This window comes from Lygodium microphyllum, chromosome 3, assembly GCF_053477565.2.
Source record: "Lygodium microphyllum isolate KBCC chromosome 3, Lygodium_microphyllum_v1.1.10, whole genome shotgun sequence".
Classification (NCBI taxonomy): Eukaryota; Viridiplantae; Streptophyta; class Polypodiopsida; order Schizaeales; family Lygodiaceae; genus Lygodium; species Lygodium microphyllum.
Genome location: NC_141137.1, coordinates 17969864 through 17989506, shown reverse-complemented (window position 1 = coordinate 17989506; position 19643 = coordinate 17969864). Strand labels below are relative to the sequence as shown.

Genomic DNA, 19643 nt, shown 5'->3' with positions numbered 1-19643 from the left:
CCCATATTTAATTAACAGAAAAATCATTCAGTGAACATAATGTTTCATCTTTAATCAAGCAGCAAAATTTCACTTTTAGTGCACATTCAACTGGCAGATTGCAGGTGAAATCTGGGGAACATAGCCATAGAGAAAATGTAACAATATGGCAAGTAATTGTGAATCACACATTTCTGGTTTCTTTGAGAGATGCATCTGAACAGTCGGAACAAAACAGGGGCATATGCAAGACAGAAGAGATGCATAGCTTGGTTGTAAGTTCTCCTACATGGCTTAAATTCTTGACTGATTTCATTAAGATCCTTTGGGACTATTAAGACAGTGTGATTTCAAATTGTGATAATATACACTCTTGGTCTTCTTGACAGCATATATGCCACTACATTCTTCTTTCCTTGGAATTTATTAATAGGGTTACCTAGCATTAAAAAAAAGGCATCTCCCACAGATTTCTTGTAACAGTCGTGAGCATGCAGCTACAATATACAGCTCATTCATTCTTGTGCATAGCTATCTTGAACTCAAAAATGTGACCTTGCAATCACTGTAAGATTGCTTGCAGAATATGAAAGATATATTAGACATTGCAAAAGAAAGAGCGGAGACTACATGGGATCAAGCAATGTGTTACAACAATTAGAAGAGAAACCTTTGACAGATTCAAAAAGCATGCAGGTGTGTTCAAAGTACTAAAGAGCTAGGAAATTATGGCAATTGGTAAAATGATAAAACTAAAGACTACATACATAATCTTTTAGCTGTGCTGGTGGCCTGGCTCCTCTTAGATCACAAAGAAGATTAGTACAAGCTACACTGCGAAAAAGAATTCATAAGCTTTTCACATAGTCTGAAAAAGGAATGACTTGGTGCAAGTGATCAGATGGTATTAATGCAAGAAATGGCAAACCTTGAAGATAACACCCAAGTGGCAAGTTACAACCCAGACTGGTTCTTGATTAGAGTAAACGGTCATATCGCACAACCTATCCAAGGCATACGATCAAGTGTAAGGGTTGTCCCAAGGTGCAGGCTACTTTACGCTAAGCCACATAAGATCTTAACCTAAGTTACCTTATAATTACTGGAATAATTTCATTGGCCATCATACAACCACAGATCAAAACTTGTTGAGATGATTAATTCAAAAGATGAGATTCCAGAATATCTAAAAGTTCTAATCAAATAGGGACCATGGACAAGCCACTCTTTCATCCTGCAGTATCCCTGTCATTACTACTTGCCTCACCAGAGCCATCATCATCACCATCTCTCCCTCAGTCTTTGGCCATCATTGCTATCCCTGGAGCCTATATTCCCTTTTCCATCATCTCAACAGCCCTAGGAGATCAGGTCATTGCTGCTGATGGTCCCCCCCACCTCTGTGACTCCAAATAGAAGGCAGATGTTTGGCAATCACTCCAAAGGTATCCTTGCTGCTGCATTCCATCAGTCTACACCTTCATGCTGCTGCCCAGAGTGGATATGCTGCTGGTTGTTGCCAGTTGCTGCCCCTTGAGACCCTACATTTCTGTGCTTTGTAGCTGGGAGGACTCCTACCATTGCTTCCCTAACACGAAACCGGCCACAACATCAAACTCAGGTAGATCTGGTGTCTTTTGCTGCCTATATCAGCTGCACAGCTGGTCAAGTGTGTTTCTCCATCCACTTCAAGTTTTGCTGGTTGCTTGACATCAGGATCCGTCAATGTAGGACACACTCCAGTATCCATCAACCTGTTCCCTCAAGAGATGGTGGCTGCAGGATGGCCCTCTGCTCCTCTAGCATCCTATATATCCCACCTCACATACCCATTTTGTTCATTGATTTTATAAATTTCTTCAATCTCATTCCATCCCTAAGTTCATTTATTAGTTGTCAAGTTCACACTCTCTGCATTTTCTTTCCAAACCCTAGCATATTCTCATGCTTCCAAATCAGTTTGTAGTCTGAACCAGCATTTTCCTAGCTTTATAGCTGAAGATAATGCTTCAGACAGCAACTATTAGGAAAGTTTTGAATTCCCTAGGTCAGCCTACCTAGGACTAGCCATCTATTGAAGTAAGACGTGGCTCGCTAGTGGGTTACCTTTAACCTTCCTTTCCTTATGTGCCAAAATTTTTTCAAGTATGAGGATCTCATCCAATCCCTCAACTTCAGGCTGAACCTCATCAATAGCATCCATAGGCACATCCCCACAAAAAGGTCTAAATACTCACATGGAATGCATTGTGAATCTTCCAATGATCAAGAAGCTTCAACCTATAAGCCACCTCATTGATCTTCTACTATCTCTGACAAGGACCATAATAATGTATGTTTAACTTAGAAAATAGCCTTTGCCTTGCCTTGCCTTTTTCTTGGTTTCGTGCTTTCTTTTGCTTTGCCCGAGACTTTTTGAGAGCTTGCTTAACAAGCTTATAGGTATCATCCAACTTCTCTACATCAAGGTGGTTCTGTACATTTACTACGATACATTTAGTACATGAATAGGTATGATATAGAACGTACACAAAAATCTTAAGAATAAAATATGTTGTGTTTTGTACATTCATTTTAAAAATACATATAAAATTATATATGAAATCAGCCTACACACACATAAACTATGCAACTTAAAGATAGATCATGGAAAGCACAACGTTTCATGAATTTGAGTTTAGACAACAATTGAAAGGCCATATAAGAGTTGAAACACAATTGCAAGTCTGTATAAGAGTTGAAACTACAGTCACAAAAACTATAACATGTTCGATTATGTGAGAGAAAAAGATACAAAATGGCATGTGCCATGGCACAAGCTATCACTTAATGCTTATAAAAAAAACCGAAATGACAAAATACAAAATTGCTCATCGCTCATGAGGGCTCATCATCAAGCATAGATACGTCGGAAGGCAAAGAGCTGCCCTCACTAGAAGAGGCCTCAGATGGCTCGCCAAAGTCTCCATCACTGATGACATTCCTATCATCATCATACTTAGGCTCTCTAACTACAACATCCTGTGCAACAACTACATGTATAGTAGAGGAACTCTCCAACCTCCTCACATAGATTTTGATTGCTGGTGTAGTGGTGGTCCTAGTGTTCGCAACTCGAGCAACAACTCGATGCCCTCTAAGGATACATGAGACTCAACAATCAATCTCCTTGAGCTCCATGTAGAGATCCTTGAAGATGGCCTCCTACTCCTCATTTCACTCTTTGTTGACACTCTTCTAGTTGGACAAAAAAACTTAGGGTTTATTATCTAGCCATAGGCTTCTCATGTATAGTCTATAGCATATGTAAGTTAGAGCCACAATAAATTAGTCACTCTAATTGTCATGTGCTCAACTTATTTCAAATCTTACTTTGTATGAGAGAGTATGCTGACCAATTTCGCACTAGTCCAACAATCCTACATTAGGGAAAACTTAAAATGATCTTTAATATTCACACAGCAATCAAAGATTATAAACTCTTAAGGTTCTAATCTCTAGGTAACAATTTACAAGTTTAAATTGCAGACTTCAAACTTCAAAAGTTCAGCTCACATATGCAAGTCTACTATCTGTTTCAATCTAGATGTACTAGTTTCTCAATCTATTTTGGTAGCTTTTGATAAACACCTAATAGGAAATGTTCACAAATGTCCCACATATATATGTATGTATGTCTACATGTCACATTGCTACACTAGAATTTTTGTAAAGAATTACTCTTAATGACTCTATCAAGGTTACTCATGAGCCTAACTCTTAAATCTTTGAAGGAACAGAGTGGATGGTTGAGTTGAAATTATTTCTCTTGCCCCACAATGAAGACAATTCGCTTTTCAAAGTTAGCTTCTTTGACAGGTTTGAAGAAGGAGCATTTCCTTTTCATCAAAAGGCAAGAAGTTGCACACATTTAAAAACCTTATAATAGAGGATAAAACCAAAAAAAAAGTGTTAGTACAATCACATATTTTATGTTAGATCAGTACTCGTTATTATTGCACCCAACCCACCCCCCCACCACCCCTTTGTTAGAGTTCATAGCCTGTTTTTAGGCAGCTGCACAGTCGGACTGTGCAGTCGGACTGCCACATGGCAGTCCGACTGCCTGCAGCCATTTTATTCCAGGCTGCGCCCTATTTTGGCGCCCCGTTCTAGGTGATTTTTCGCCTATTTATTGCTGACGTTTTCAGCAGTCTGGTCACTATTCTCTGTCGCAGATTACAGACCGGTGCCGTGCAGATTTCTGTCTCTGTTCACAGATTTCAGACAGCAGACAGTGCAGACTTCGAGGTGGACAGCAGGTCGCATCGTCGAGGTGGAGACACGCAGTCCAGCGCACTGCGCCCGTGTATATCTTTGTATTCAGCATTCTTTATACAGCAGATCTTCAGTGTACACTGTCTCTTTCTCTCCCTTCTCTCTCTGCGTTCTCTCTCTCTCAATCCTACGCTTCCGCACCGCTGCACTATGACATGGTATCAGAGCAGTGTTTGAGGGCTGACTGAGCGCAGAATCAACCTGAAGTGGAGTTTCCATCGCGACACAAATTTGCGTTTTTTGCGTTTAAGGGCAGACAGGAGGGCTGCGCCTTGAAACAAGGCTGAAACGAGTGTGGGCGCACAGGAAAGGAGTACAGGTGGTGGATTTGCTGCTGTTTACTGCTGTTTGACGCGGAGAAAGTTTGAGTTTTCAACCTAAAAGTGCAGGTTTTGCTTTTTCATCGCCTCCGGCGGGTGAAGGAGCTTCGGGACGCTGAAGAGCCTTAGCAGGCTGAGTCTACTCAGTCAGAGGGGGCTGCTTTTGCGTTTGAGAAGGCATTGCAGGTGAAGATGTCTACAGAGATGGACTTGGAGTTCCAGGCGATTATGGACCGGAAGGTGCCTGTCCTATCGGCTCTTCCTACAGATCAGAAGCTCGACGGCGACAACTACCGCATTTGGCGCGTTATGATGTTGGCCATTCTGGAGTCCTATGATTTGGCGGAGTTGGTACAGGAAGATATTGACCGGCCTTCGGTAAGAGATGAGTCCAAACTCTCTTCCGATGCTCGTGCGGAGTTGGCCAGGGCCTAGTCTCATTGGGACAAACTGAATGCCAGGATTCGATCCTTTCTCTTTCTATCATGCACTACAGCCGTGATCGCTCACATCGAGCACTTGACGGTGGCTCGTGAGATATGGCTGGAGCTTGATCAAATGTACAATCGGATGACCCTGATGAAGAGGGTTTCTTTGGAGGTACAGATGCGGACCTTGTCCGTCAATAAGTCTTTTTCGCTAAGGGAACACATTAACAAGCTAAGGCAGCTACAGATGCAGGTTCAGAATGCGGGGAAGCCAATTTCCTCCGAAGACATGGCGATTACACTCTTGTCCCAGTTGCCGCCACGATTCGGTACATTTTACTCTGCCCTTATTGCTTCGGGGCGAGAGTCTACTCTTCGGTGGGAAGAGTTGGTTCCTATGGTCCTGGACCAAGAGGAACAGTTAAAGGGACAGAATGCTTCCAAGACGGAGGCGTTGACAGGTCAAGCCTCTCAGAAGAAGGGGAAGGACCAAAAGAAGAAGAAAGGGGATAACAAGTCCAAGAAGGACAAGGAGAAGGACAAGGACAAAGACTCCACATGCCATATTTGTGGAAAGACTGGCCATTGGAAGAAGGATTGCCCTGACAAAGACTCGAAGGACACCAAGAAGAAGGAAACCAAGGATTCTGGAGCGGTGGCTGCACCCTCATCAGCTGCATTTCTACACTTAGTTGTCATTGAGGACGCTTCACCGAATGCTTCTGATGCTGCGATGGCGGCTTCCCAATCTCGAGAGTGGATTATTGATAGTGGTGCCTCACGGCACATGACTCCTTCATCAGATGGTGTTGCCCAGCTGCGACCTTCGCGTGGGCAGGTTCTCATTGGAGACAGCTCTTCTGTTTCTATTGCAGGTCGGGGTAAGATGCAGCTTATTCCGGATGGACGAGGTGGCACCCATACCTCAGAGGTTTTGCATGTACCAGGATTAGGATACCATCTCCTTTCAGTTCATAAGATTTGCTCCCTTGGTCTTTTGGTGGAGTTTGACAGTTCTACACTGCGAGTCCTTGATCGTGAATCGAGGAAGGTTCTATCATCTGGATATGAGGAGAACGGCATTTACAAACTGAAGTCTTCCACTGCCCTTTCTACTCTTCTTCTTACCTCATAGTCTCAGTCAGAGTTATGGCATGCTAGGTTTGGTCACCTAAACTATGACTATCTTCGGAAGGCGTCACGGGGACAGCTTGTTCGAGGGTTGCCGGATATAGTGGTGAGCCAGCAGCCATGTGTCTCCTGCATACGGGGGAAGCAGCATAGAGATGCCATTCCCCACACCGCTTCGCGGCGGTCTACTTCACCGATGGAGTTAGTATCTACGGATCTATGTGGCCCTATGAGGAATGAGTCCCTGCGTGGGAGCTCGTACTTCATGCTGATCGTGGATGACTATAGCAGGATGACATGGGCCTACTTTTTGGCACTAAAGTCAGAAGCTTTCTCGCACTTCAAGGATTGGCTTCTCTTTGAGGAGAACCGATCAGGCCGAAAGTTGAAGACCTTGCGATCCGACAAGGGAGGTGAATTTGTGTCTAATGAATTTGCTCGGTTTTGTGCAGATAGAGGAATTCACCAGGAGTTTGCCAATACGAATACTCCACAAGAAAATGGTATTCTCGAACGGAAGAACCGCAGTGTGATCGAGATGGCGCGCACCATGATGGAGCACCGACAGACCCCCCAGGTTCTGTGGGCCGAGGCTGTGGCTACTGCAGTCCACATCCTTAATCGATCTCCTACTTCGGCCGTGGAAGGGATGACTCCATTTGAGGTGTATTTTGGGTCGAAGCCAGATGTTTCTTACTTTCGGGTCTTTGGGTGTGATGCCTATGTTCACATTCCCAAAGCTCACCGTGACAAATTCGAAGCGGCTTCCCGCAAACAGGTATTTGTTGGCTACAGCTCCCAGTCCCAAGGCTACCGACTGTATGATCCCGTCAAGCGGGATGTATATACTAGCCGTGATGTACGGTTTGTGGAGGTTCCGGCTTCTTCAACACGTGAGGAGCACCCCGTTCTTGGAGATCCAGGGGAGAGTTTGGCTCCTTCTACAGTTCCATTGGAGCCTATGCCGTTTGATTATGATTCTGTTTCTGACACAAAGTCTACTGTTCCACCGGATCCTTCTACGGAGTTACCACCAGTAGACATTCCAGAGTCTTCTACTGATGGAGAACGACGAGGGGAGGTTCGGCCTTCTCCTCGCTGGGCCCGTGACACACTCTGTGATTCAGGGATCAAAGGGGTTCCTGAGGAGTGGGGACCGCAGGATGATCCGCGGCGGTCACGGAGGCACCAGGCGCATTCTTCGGAGCTTGTTTGCTCCAATTATTGTTTGATGTCCCGAGTTATGCAGGATCGAGAGCCCACCTCCGTGAAGGAGGCTTTACAGTCCGCCCCATGGAAGAAAGCTATGGAAGCTGAGTTGGAGGCTATTGAGAGGAATGGCACTTGGTCACTTGTGCCACGCCCCCCGAAGAAGAAGGTGATTGGAGTCAAGTGGGTCTTCAAGACCAAATATCTCAGTGATGGTACTTTGGATAAGCACAAGGCTCGCCTTGTTGCTAAGGGTTTTGCCTAGCGCCCAGGGATTGACTGTCATGACACCTTTGCCCCTACAGCTCGTATGGCAACCATTAGAGTTGTTCTTGCTTTGGCTGGCCATAGGAGATGGCCTGTTTATCAGCTGGATGTGAAGTCGGCCTTCCTGAATGGTGATTTGAAGGAGGAGATCTACGTTGAGCAGCCTCCTGGCTTTGGTTCTTCAGATGGGAAAATCTGCAGGTTGAAGAAGGCCCTGTATGGTCTCAAGCAGGCCCCGCGAGCTTGGAACGAGAAGATTGATTCGTTCCTCCAGACTCAGTTGGGATATCGGCGGTCCAAGGCCGATCCGCAGCTGTATGTTCACACTTCCGAGGATGGTTGTGTGCTGTTTGTATTATATGTTGATGATTTGATTGTCACAGGTGATGATGCACAGCAGGTCCAGGAGACAAAGTCAACTTTACATCGGACGTTCGAGATGACGGATTTGGGGCTACTCCATTTCTTTTTAGGCCATGAGATTTATCAGTCTCAGAGGGGGATCTTTCTCTCCCAACAGAGATATGTTCAGGAGCTCTTGGTGTCTTTTGAGATGGAAGATTGTCGGGCCCTCTCTACTCCTATGGATCCGAACTGGAAGGCCACTTCCCACTCAGCTTCTCCTTTGGCGGATGCTTCCCGCTATCGACAGTTGATAGGGTCTTTGATTTGGCTTCTCAACACCAGGGTTGATCTATGTTTTGCTGTTGGGCTCTTGGCAGGGTTCATGAGTGAACCTAAGACGGTGCATTGGCAGGCTGCTCAGAGGATACTTCGGTATCTGAGGGGGACGTCTGATTTGGGGATTCATTACCCCGCAGGGACAGATGGGTCAGATCTTGTACTTGCAGGTTGGAGCGACTCGGATTGGGCCGGTGACGTGGACCACAGGCGGTCTACAACAGGTTACTGCTTTACTTTGGGTGCAGGTGTTATTTCATGGAGTAGCAAGAAGCAGCCCACGGTAGCCCTTTCGTCTACTGAGGCGGAGTATCGGGCCGCATCTTCCACCACATGCGAGGTTGTGTGGCTTCGGAGATTGTTGGAGAAGCTTGGGTGCCCCCAGACTCGTCCTACATTACTGCGATGTGACAATGAGAGTTGCATTGCCTTGGCAAGGAACCCTGTTTTTCATGCCCGGACGAAGCACATTGAGATCCAGTACCACTTCATCTGAGAAAAGCTTCTGGATGAGACTATCACTGTGGAGTATTGCAAGACGGAGGACAATCTTGCGGATTTGTTTACGAAGGCGCTTCCTCAGGCTCTACTTCGGCAACATTCCAGATCCCTCAGGCTTCTGCCCTGTCCAGGCTCTGAGAGGGGGTGTTAGAGTTCATAGCCTGTTTTTAGGCAGCTGCACAGTCGGACTGTGCAGTCGGACTGCCACGTGGCAGTCCGACTGCCTGCAGCCATTTTATTCCAGGCTGCGCCCTATTTTGGCGCCCCGTTCTAGGTGATTTTTCGCCTATTTATTGCTGACGTTTTCAGCAGTCTGGTCACTATTCTCTGTCGCAGATTACAGACCGGTGCCGTGCAAATTTCTGTCTCTGTTCACAGATTTCAGACAGCAGACAGTGCAGACTGCAGCAGACTTCGAGGTGGACAGCAGGTCGCATCGTCGAGGTGGAGACACGCAGTCCAGCGCACTGCGCCCGTGTATATCTTTGTATTCAGCATTCTTTATACAGCAGATCTTCAGTGTACACTGTCTCTTTCTCTCCCTTCTCTCTCTGCGTTCTCTCTCTCTCAGTCCTACGCTTCCGCACCGCTGCACTCTGACACCCCTGTCCAATCCATCCATTGCTTCACTGCATCTTCTTTGTTGCATACAAGACAGCTTCTAGAACTGCATCCATCTTTGAAGTGAAGGTATGTCGGCCAACCGACCACATCAAGTGCATATTTTTCCATTTCAAAGAACTTATTCCCATAATGAAACAGTAATGAATCACGACAGTAATTCTTCACCCAGAGGAGTATGCCATAGAATCTGAGACTAAAAATAGCCATCAAACCCACTACTTGTAGCATATAGCAGTCTACTGCACTAAAAGCAATAAATTGTTGAGTGAGAACAATGTTCCATCAACCACAAGGTTCAATGGCATAGTTAGCAAATGTAGAAGTAAACAACTTGATGAGCTAAATGTAAATCTTAAGGTTCTTACAGCCATTGCACAGAACATGACACGTAAGCTAAGACTTTCACTATATTTGGGCATTGAAGCACATAGATCGATGCCTCCCCAACATGTAAGGAATCTGAATGAGTTAAACTAAGCACCATACTTAACCTAACCCTTCATTATGTGTAATACATGTAAGATAAAAGCAGATGACACCTGGACTTTTTAAAAATGTAAATGAAGACCTGATATGTATACAATTGAAGTGGAGCATCTCCAGGTCTCCATAATTGTGGAGTTTCTTGTGTGCCACCATCAGCATCATCGTCTGATTCATCCTCCTCCTCCTCATCTGTACTCATGTCACTCCCACTTCCTGCAACTCTGAAATTAATTGAACGATACTTTGTCTCCAAAGCACCAATAAGAAGGCCTGAAGTCACTTTTCCATTCTCATCCATACGTCGTACTTCAAATAATGGAGTCCGACCTATCTAGAGAACAAAGATTTCTACATCAAATTAGCTCAATAAAGTCATTTCAAAATAGTTGTTCACAAATGAACAAGAATCACAGTGAAGATTACCAGCCAGAAGAGCATCTACAGTAGCTGCAAGACTATGATGAATCCTCCACTCAGTCCTAGAGACCATCTCTGCTGCAGCTGTAAATGTAGGTGGTCCTTTCCTTTCCAACACGCTTTTTTGAACCCCTCGTCTCCTTGCTTCATCATCGCCCAGTGTCACACTCTTAATGTCATCAATGACCCCAAGTTAGCAGACATGTAAATCTGTATAACATAACTGCAAGTTGAATGCATGTATGCTCCTCACTTGCCTCTTCACATTATAAGCATTGATGTGTTACAGAATTTTCAGTGTTGTACCTGGATACCACCTGCCAACATCTGCAATGAAGGATTTTTAATCAGATTCTCCACTGATACTCCATGTGCTGTTCCAACAAGTTGCACACCCCGTTGGGCTATCGTACCAGCCGCAAGTGCTTCAAGTTCTGTGCCAATTTCATCTATCACGATTGTTTCAGGCATATGATTCTCCACAGCTTCAATCATAATCTGAACATAAAATCAAGCACAACGTAGCCACCTTAGATCCCCCTCAACAACCAGCCAAAAGTGGCACATATCTACCTTAAAACCACCAAGTGCTTGAGCATTTAGAAAAGGATTTCCAAAATTCCGGCACAAATGCAAACTTGAATGATGGTGGTGACAAGTCATGTTTACTGATCTTAAATCCTGAATGATCTGCTGTCTTTATGCTTCATAGTCGCATTTTTCTCACTTTTTTCATTGGTTGCTTTTGAAAGCAAAAAGTTAGACAGTGTGCAGCTGATTTTGTGACCCGGCTGAGACACATGGTGTGCCGCTGAGATACATGGACACACCTGTCCCTGGAGTATGGTGTGCCATTGATCAGCTCCGCACATCCTTGCATCAGTTACAGATAAAGACCAGTCACTATGGAACAGATTTCCTTCCCCCAAAGGACTAGATCTGCCAGCTTAAGCCAGAGACTGAGGAGCACTACATATGCAGATGTCTGGTGTACTATGAGATCACAGGATGCTTCCACTCTCTATTCCGAGATAGATACGGACCACTATCCAGGGTGATGGACTTCCCAGATCAGCATTGCCTTGGACTCTCATTTTGGAGCTGTGTTGACATAGAGATTACCTCTTGCAGTCTCGAGGGAGGTATCTAGGGGGTCATGGCAGCACACCCTTACTGCCTTTTTCAGAGTTACACTACACCTGATACCTCAGAGCACACCCCAAACCGACTGATAATTCCACTACATGAAGTCACCTTAGACATGGCCACCAGATGTACAGCACGCCACCCACGGCCTGCCAAACCATGCTTACACTCGAGACACCACCAAAGGATACATATGATATTAGCATGTCACTAAGCATTTCTACCTCGATGCTTCAGCCTATCCACGTTAGATAGACCCATGAGGGATATCTTGACATGATACTGATTCCCGTATCAGTGCATTCGATCCCTAGTGCTTTTTAGTATTTCCAGTTATTTGTTGTTTCCTAGCTATATGTTTTTAGATTATGCTTTCTTTATTCTACTGGGGAACATGACAGTTTCTTGAACTTCAGCTATATCTACTTTGGTCTCATAGGCCGATTTGGCCTTTTGTAGACATTAACACAACACACACACTTTTTTTTTTGCAATAGGTAACTGTATTAATTACGAAAAAAACAAGTACAAGATTGCAAGATTACAAGATGCAGGAAGGCTCTAGTCCATCATGCAGAAAAGATACAAAGTCATAGCAAAGGAACATAGGAGATTGCCACATGACAAGCAACTAAATCATCTCGGACCAAGATATCAGCATGCTCTAAAAGGTTAAGCTGCCACTAGAGAAGTCCCTTAAGCTTCACAACATGACGCTGAATGCCCAAGGCGGCATAAAAAATAAACGCATTGTGAGTGACCCGAATATGCCAACAACCCCAAAGTCTGAAAAAGTGAAATAGAATCTTCATGTGAGGCTAAGGCAGACCATTGTATTTAGCTTTTCCAAAAAACCCAATCAAGCAAACGCATCCTTGAAGAGAGTGTGAGAGGAAGCACTCAGGAAATACGCACGTGAATCTACGTGTGTGCAGCCATTGAGTGAGCAGTGAGTGAGAGTAAAGAGTCGAGAGATAGGTGTGTACCAATGTGGTACACACAAAGAATAAAAGAATATATTTATACTTAGGGTACGGTACACTTATGCCCGCAAGGGTGTGTTCACATGTGTAAAGTAATATATACACGAGAGTAGCGTAAGGGCCTTTACACCCAACAACCTCCCACTTAAAGGTCCTAAGTGAACCTTTAACCAACTCCCACTTGTTGAATGCAATGCTCATGTTGAGCCTTTGCAAGACTTTTAGTGAGAACATCTACACGGTTATCCCAGTGTGACTAGACCATCATCCACAACCTGTCTGATAAAGTGATACCGCACATCAATATGTTTGGTACGTGCATGAAACATGGCATTTTTAGCCAAGCATACAACACTCTAGCTATCACATCCAAGTACAGGTGTTTTGGTGGGCAGCCCAAAGTCCTTGACCAAACGACCAAGCCAAACAACTTCTTTCGAAGCTTCACTGGCTGAAATATATTCAGCCTCAGTGGTAGAAAGTGCTACTATCTTTAGCAATCTAGAGCACCAAGAAATTGCCCCACTAGTCAAGGTAAATATCTACCTGCTAGTAGACTTGCGAGTATCTAAGTTACCTGCCATGTTTGCATCACAATACCCCTACAGATCTAACGTATCCTTTCCATAGCAAATACATTCTTTGTGTGCCCTTAAGGTACCTTAAGATGCATTTTACTGCTTCCCAATGTGCTTTGCCAGGATTTGACATAAACCTGTCAGAAGTGGAGCAGCGGTGGAAGCATAAACATGTGCTGAAATAAACTGCTGAAACACAAGACAAAAAGAGAAAAGAAAAGAACACGATACAGATGAGAACTCAGATGTATGCACGGGAAATGGAATCCATATATCTGAACACGAGACAGTCGCATACAACAGTGAGTCACTGGCTGCGTGGGCACTGGCACTGGCACTGGCTCCTCTCTCCACAGAGTCTGCAGATGGTGAAGATCATGATGATGTGACTGACTGAGGAGGAGCCACTGAGTATATATAGGCTGAAAAAGTGGGGAGCAACAATGCTGGTCGGCCAGCATTAAAGCTGGCCGACTGGTGCATAAAATGTCCCATTGGCATAAAATGCCACACCAGAAAAATACCTAAAATACCTAATAAAAATGCCCAGCCCAGATCAAACTCAGACTCACACATGAGCTGACAAATACTCTGCTAACACCCTCTCTCAGATCATGAGTGATCTGATACAATACAATAGTACAATGAATAGGGATCAGAAACTATACAACATAGAACCACCAAGTAGAACCATGGATACCCAAGCAGTGGGTGATCAAGCCACCACCAAGGTGCCTCGGAGAGAACCTGATGTCGATGTCGATCGTACCAAACACCTGAAAATAGAGAAGATCATAGCATGTCTCTGTATCCATCACCAATGTCTTGCAGTAGCATACAAGACCATCCTGTCAAAAATGCCGCTGAACATAGGTGACCATGGATTCTCCGCCTTTGGCCAGACCACCAAAGTGTCCCCTCATGTGAGCTCCAGACGAAAGCCTCCCACTCTCTGTCAGATAACCAGCTCAGCATGAACCTGGATGTCAATCCCAGCTCCAGGATTTGATTCCGCCAGATTGAAGTCGATGCGTCAGGGACGTCCCTCTCTAGAACCTGTGCACCTGTATAAAAATATAGATGAGGCGCGGCTGCCCCATCTGAACACCCGCTCACACTCCCTCTCTGGCACAAGAGAGTCGTGAGGGATGACCTCATCACCACCACTAGAAAGCAGCCGAGGAAGGGGCCACCAAGCCCTTCCCGCAATCCAAAGAAGAGGATCCCTTCCGCACCTTGGACTTCACCTTGGTCGGAGGATCGGAGTCGGAGTCTGATGAAGGAGAGGACTCATCGATAGAGTCAACATCCCGCTTCGTCTTCTGCTCCTTCCTGGAAGCCGCTAACTTCTTGCAGTCCTTCCGCAAATGTCCCTTCTTGCCACATTGGTAACACTGGGCCTTCGACTTCGCCTTCCCGTTACCCCTCTCTGAAGCTACATAAGCCTCACCTCCATAATGTGCTAGAAGCCGCCCCTGTAATCTCAAGGATGTCTCATGGTTGTCCTCATCAAAGTCTTCAGGAAGAGGAAAAGGACGGAGAGGAGGAGGAGTAGCTCCATAGACGATGTACCATAACCGCTTCTGCACAAACCAAGCTTTCATGACAGCACTCCATGTGAGATAATCAGGTCCATGTAACTTATCATCAGTGGAAGTGCACGGAGGAGCCATATGGAGAGGATAAGAAGAGAAGTAGAGAAGAGATGGAATTTAGAGAGGAAACACAGCCAAAACACAAGCACAGACTACAGAAAATGAGAGTTCACATGCAATATAACCCAAAATCTGATCAATAGAAGACAAAATCTGCTGCAGAAAGTCAAAAACTGCCAAAAACAGAGAAAACGGCCTGAAGTAACAGTCACCCAGCCACGAGAGACGCTGAATCAGCAAAACGCAGGCTGTAAACTGGAGAAAAACAGGTAGAAAACTGTCGCCAACAGCTGCAGATGAAAAACGCAGGCAGTAGAGGGTGCGTAGGCAGCAGGCGATGGCAAGACTGCAAAAAACGCAGGCTGAAAACAGCCCCAAAACAGGTCGCCTGGCTGCGACAGCAGTCGTCTAATCAGCAGGGGTACAAAACAGTCCTGAAATCAGCAAGAAAACACAGCAGAAACACAAATCCTAAAAACTGATACCATGTCAGAAGTGGAGCAGCGGTGGAAGCATAAACATGTGCTGAAATAAACTGCTGAAACACAAGACAAAAAGAGAAAAGAAAATAACACGATACAGATGAGAACTCAGATGTATGCACGGGAAATGGAATCCATATATCTGAACACGAGACAGTCACATACACCAGTGAGTCACTGGCTGCGTGGGCACTGGCACTGGCACTGGCTCCTCTCTCCACAGAGTCTGCAGATGGTGAAGATGATGATGATGTGACTGACTGAGGAGGAGCCACTGAGTATATATAGGCTGACAAAGTGGGGAGCAACAATGCTGGTCGGCCAGCATTAAAGCTGGCCGACTGGTGCATAAAATGTCCCACTGGCATAAAATGCCACACCAGAAAAATACCTAAAATACCTAATAAAAATGCCCAGCCCAGATCAAACTCAGACTCACACATGAGCTGACAAATACTCTGCTAACAAAACCTTCTCACAACTCCCACTGCACGACCAATGTCATGTCTAGTGGCAACCATAGCATAATACATGAGTGAACCACAAGCTGAAGTATAAGGAACACCACCCTTCATAGAGTTGGCTACCTCATCATCTTTTGGGCAATCTACTTTGCTAAGCTAAAGGTATGGTGGTAAAGGAACACCAAGTGGCTTAGCAGCTGCCATAGAAAAACGATCAAGTACTTTGCTAATGTATTTTTCTTGCGAGAGAAACAAGAGTTGTTGCTCTCCATTTCTCGTCACATGCATGACCAAAATGTGTTCAATCGCACCGAAGTCCTTCATGGAAAAGGTTGAATTCAGTTGTCCATCATCAACCTTCTTTATATATAAGTAGTGATCTACATTGCTTCTCTTAAACCCATGTGAGAGCATGAAGGCTTCAAACTTTTTATACCACTACCTACAAGCCTGTTTGAAACCATACAAGCTTCTCTTAAGCCTACATACCAAGTGCTCCTTTCCTGGCATAGCAAAGCCTTCTAGCTACTTCATATACAACTCTTCTTCCAAGTCACCATACAGGAATGCAATTCTAACATCCATCTCATCAAGTTCAAGATCCATAGATGCTACGATTGCAAACAATACCTGAAGAGTGGTTATTTTGACAACAGGTGAAAAGACTTCTTGAAAGTCAATCCCCTCTTTCTGTGTATAGCCCTTAGTCACAAGCCTAGCTTTGTATTTGGTTTTGCCATCCACACACTTGATTTTATAGACCCATTTTTTAGGAATAGCTTTCCTATCTTTGGACAATGGAACCAAATTCCAAGTATCACTTTGATACAATGAGTTCCTTTCTTCCTGCATAGCTAGCTCCCACTTTTTCTTTAACTCACATGATAATACCTCTTTATATGTAAGAGGCTCACCTTCGTCTATGAGAAAAATGCAGTTCAAAGAGGAATCAAACCTTTGTATAGGTCATCTAACACGTGTAAACCTTCCTCCAATGATTTGTGTTATCAAGCAATGGATCCACATCCAAAGGAAGGTCGATAATCTCATTATTTGGCTACTGAAGTGCATGTTCACGTTGCTATAATACATTTTCAAGCTGCTATAATGCATTTTCAAGCTGCTGTAATTCATTTTCAGCATGCTAATTTTGTTGCCCAAACTGGTTTTCAGCATCCCTTTGCTATCTATTTTCATCTAGCTCAATGATGATACACTCATTATCATAACTAGCATCAAATGGAGCTGAATTTTCAGTGGGGACTGATGGCTGTTCAAGTGGCTAATCATGCTGAAATTTCACTTTCTTTTTATCCAAGTCATTAGATGTGACATTTTTCAGCAACTTTGACTCATTAAATACCACATCCCGGCTACATAGCACCTTTTTCATGGTTGAAACCCAACCTCTATAGTCCATTTCACCTTCATCTCCATAACCCATGAAGATGCCTCTACAGGATTTCATGTCAAGTTTGGTTTTGCTATCAACAAGTACATGTACATAGCATTCGCAGTCAAAGACTCTTAAGTGGTCATATGAAGTCATTTCTTGGACAGTCGTACACGGCAAAGGACACGTCAGCAGTCGGAGAGTTTACAGTCTGCGCGTCTGCGCAAGCACCATAAAGCTGCCACATGGCACAACAGGTATAGGCGCCATTTTTTATCGGCAGTCGGACAGATTTTGCACTTATTGAGGTGCAGTCGGCTGCATTTAATGCAGCCGACCTGACCTACTGCTGGTGATTGCTCTTTTCCTGGCTATAAATAGCCAACCCCTGGTGCACACTTCTATTGTCATTCAGTGATTCTGATTCTGATCTTGAGATCTGTTAGGTGAGACAGACTTTGCTCAGGCTGACGGAGATCGAGGTCATCAAGTCGAAGACACACATAGATATTTCCTCTGCCCCCATGTATTTCTGCACTGTTATACAGCATACTACACTGCAGATTTTCTGCGTTTCCACAGTCTCTCTCTCTCTCTCTCTCTCTCTCTCTCTCTCTCTCTCTCTCTCTCTCTCTCTCTATGTTCACACTCTCTTAGTCTTTGTCCTACACTTCCGCATCGCTGCACTCTGACATGGTATCAAAGCAGTGAAGATGGACTGACTAAGGCCTGAACCTATCTGAAGAGGAGATTTCAGCACGACACAAGGCTGCGTTTCCAAGATTCGAGGGCAAGCGGGAGGGCTGCGCATCAGATCAAGGCTGAAGCGAGCGTGGGCGTGCGGGAAAGGAGTCTAATCGGTGAATTGGCTACACATTATTGCTATTCGAAGGGGAGGAAGGTTGCATTTAAGGCCTTCCATTGCAGATTTTACTTTTTCATCGCCTCCGGCGGGTGAAGAAGGTTTGGGCAGCGGAGGAACCAGCCCTAGAAGGCTGCGTTTTCACAGTCAGAGGGGGTTGATTTTGCGTTTGTGCAGGTATTGCAGGTTAACATGTCTACAGAGACTGATTTGGAGTCCCATGCGACATCGATAGGAAGGTGCCTATCCTACCAGCTCTTCCATCAGATCAAAAGCTTGATGGTGACAATTATCGCATCTGGCGGGTGATGATGTTGGCCATTTTGGAGTCCTATGATTTGACGGAACTGGTGATGGAGGAGATTAACAGGCCCTCGGTCAGGGATGAGTCCAAACTCTCTTCCAATGCTCGTGCGGAGTTGACCAAGGCCCAGTCGATCTCTTCTGTTTCTATCTTGCACCATCGCCGTGATAGCTCACATCAAGCACTTGACGGTGGCTCGTGAGATATGGCTGGAGCTCGACCAGATGTACAACCGGATGACCCTGATGAAGAGGGTTTCTTTGGAGGTGCAGATGCAGACTTTATCTGTGAATAAGTCTTCCTCGCTTTGAGAACACATCAACAAGCTTCGGCAACTTCAAATGTAGGTTCAAAATGCAGGGAAGCCTATTTCCTCCGAAGACATGGCGATCACTTTACTATCCTAGTTGCCACCACGATTTGGTACTTTTTATTCCGCTCTTATTGCATCAAGGTGGGAGTCGACTCTTCAGTGGGAAGAGTTGGTTCCTATGGTCTTGGACGAGGAGGAACAGTTGAAGGGACAGAATGCTTCCGAATCGGAGGCTTTGGTTGGTCAAACCTCTCAGAAGAAGGGGAAGGACCAAAAGAAGAAGAAGGAGGACAATAAGGAGAAGGAATCGACTTGCCATATTTGTGGTAAGACTGGTCACTGGAAGAAGGATTGCCCCGACAAAGACAAGAAGGACGCGAAGGATTCTGGAGCGGTGGCTCCACCCTCATCAGCTGCTTTTCTACACATAGCAATCATTGAGGACTCTACATCAAAGACTTCTGATGCTGTGATGACAGCTCCCCAGGCTCGAGAGTGGATTGTGGACAATGGTGCCTCACGGCACATGACTCCTTCTGATGGTGTTGCCCATTTGCGACCTTCGCGTGGGCAGATTCTCATTGGAGACAGCTCTTCTGTGCCTATTGTTGCACGAGGTGAGATGCAGCTTATTATTCCAGATGGATATAGTGGTTCCCACACTTACGAGGTGTTGCATGTGCTAGGCTTGGGATATCATTTGCTTTTGATCCATAAGATTTGTGCTCTTGGTCTCTTGGTGGAGTTTGACAGTGATATTGTTCGCGTCCTTGATCGTGGATCGAGGAAGGTTCTCTCTACAAGGTATGAGGAGGATGGCATCTACAAGTTGAAGTCTTCCCTAGCTCTTACCTCTCTTCATCTTACTTCTCAGACACAGTCCGAGCTTTGGCATGCTCGGTTTGGCCACCTGAACTACGAGTACCTTCGAAAGGCATCGCGAGGGTCGTTTGTCCGAGGATTACCGGACATAGTGGTGAGCCATCAGCCATGTGTCCCCTGCACTCGTAGGAAACTGCATCAGGATGCGATCCCCAACAAAGCTTCTAGGCGGTCTACTTCACCCATGGAGCTTGTATCTACAGATCTTTGTGGCCCGATGA

General features: G+C 45.1%; 1 protein-coding gene across 2 annotated transcripts in view; it reads right to left on the bottom strand.

Annotated features, from left to right (window-relative positions):
* Positions 1 to 19643, bottom strand: part of LOC148038105 (protein SEEDLING PLASTID DEVELOPMENT 1-like) — a 31236-nt gene that overhangs the window by 2112 nt on the left and 9481 nt on the right. For both annotated transcript variants that reach the window (XM_087669018.1, XM_087669024.1), the window contains 3 exons: positions 10667 to 10858; positions 10367 to 10529; positions 10026 to 10270 (listed from right to left, as the gene is read on the bottom strand). In XM_087669018.1, coding sequence (XP_087525144.1) covers positions 10026 to 10270; positions 10367 to 10529; positions 10667 to 10858 — 600 coding nt within the window. The remainder of the gene's footprint in view (positions 1 to 10025; positions 10271 to 10366; positions 10530 to 10666; positions 10859 to 19643) is intronic.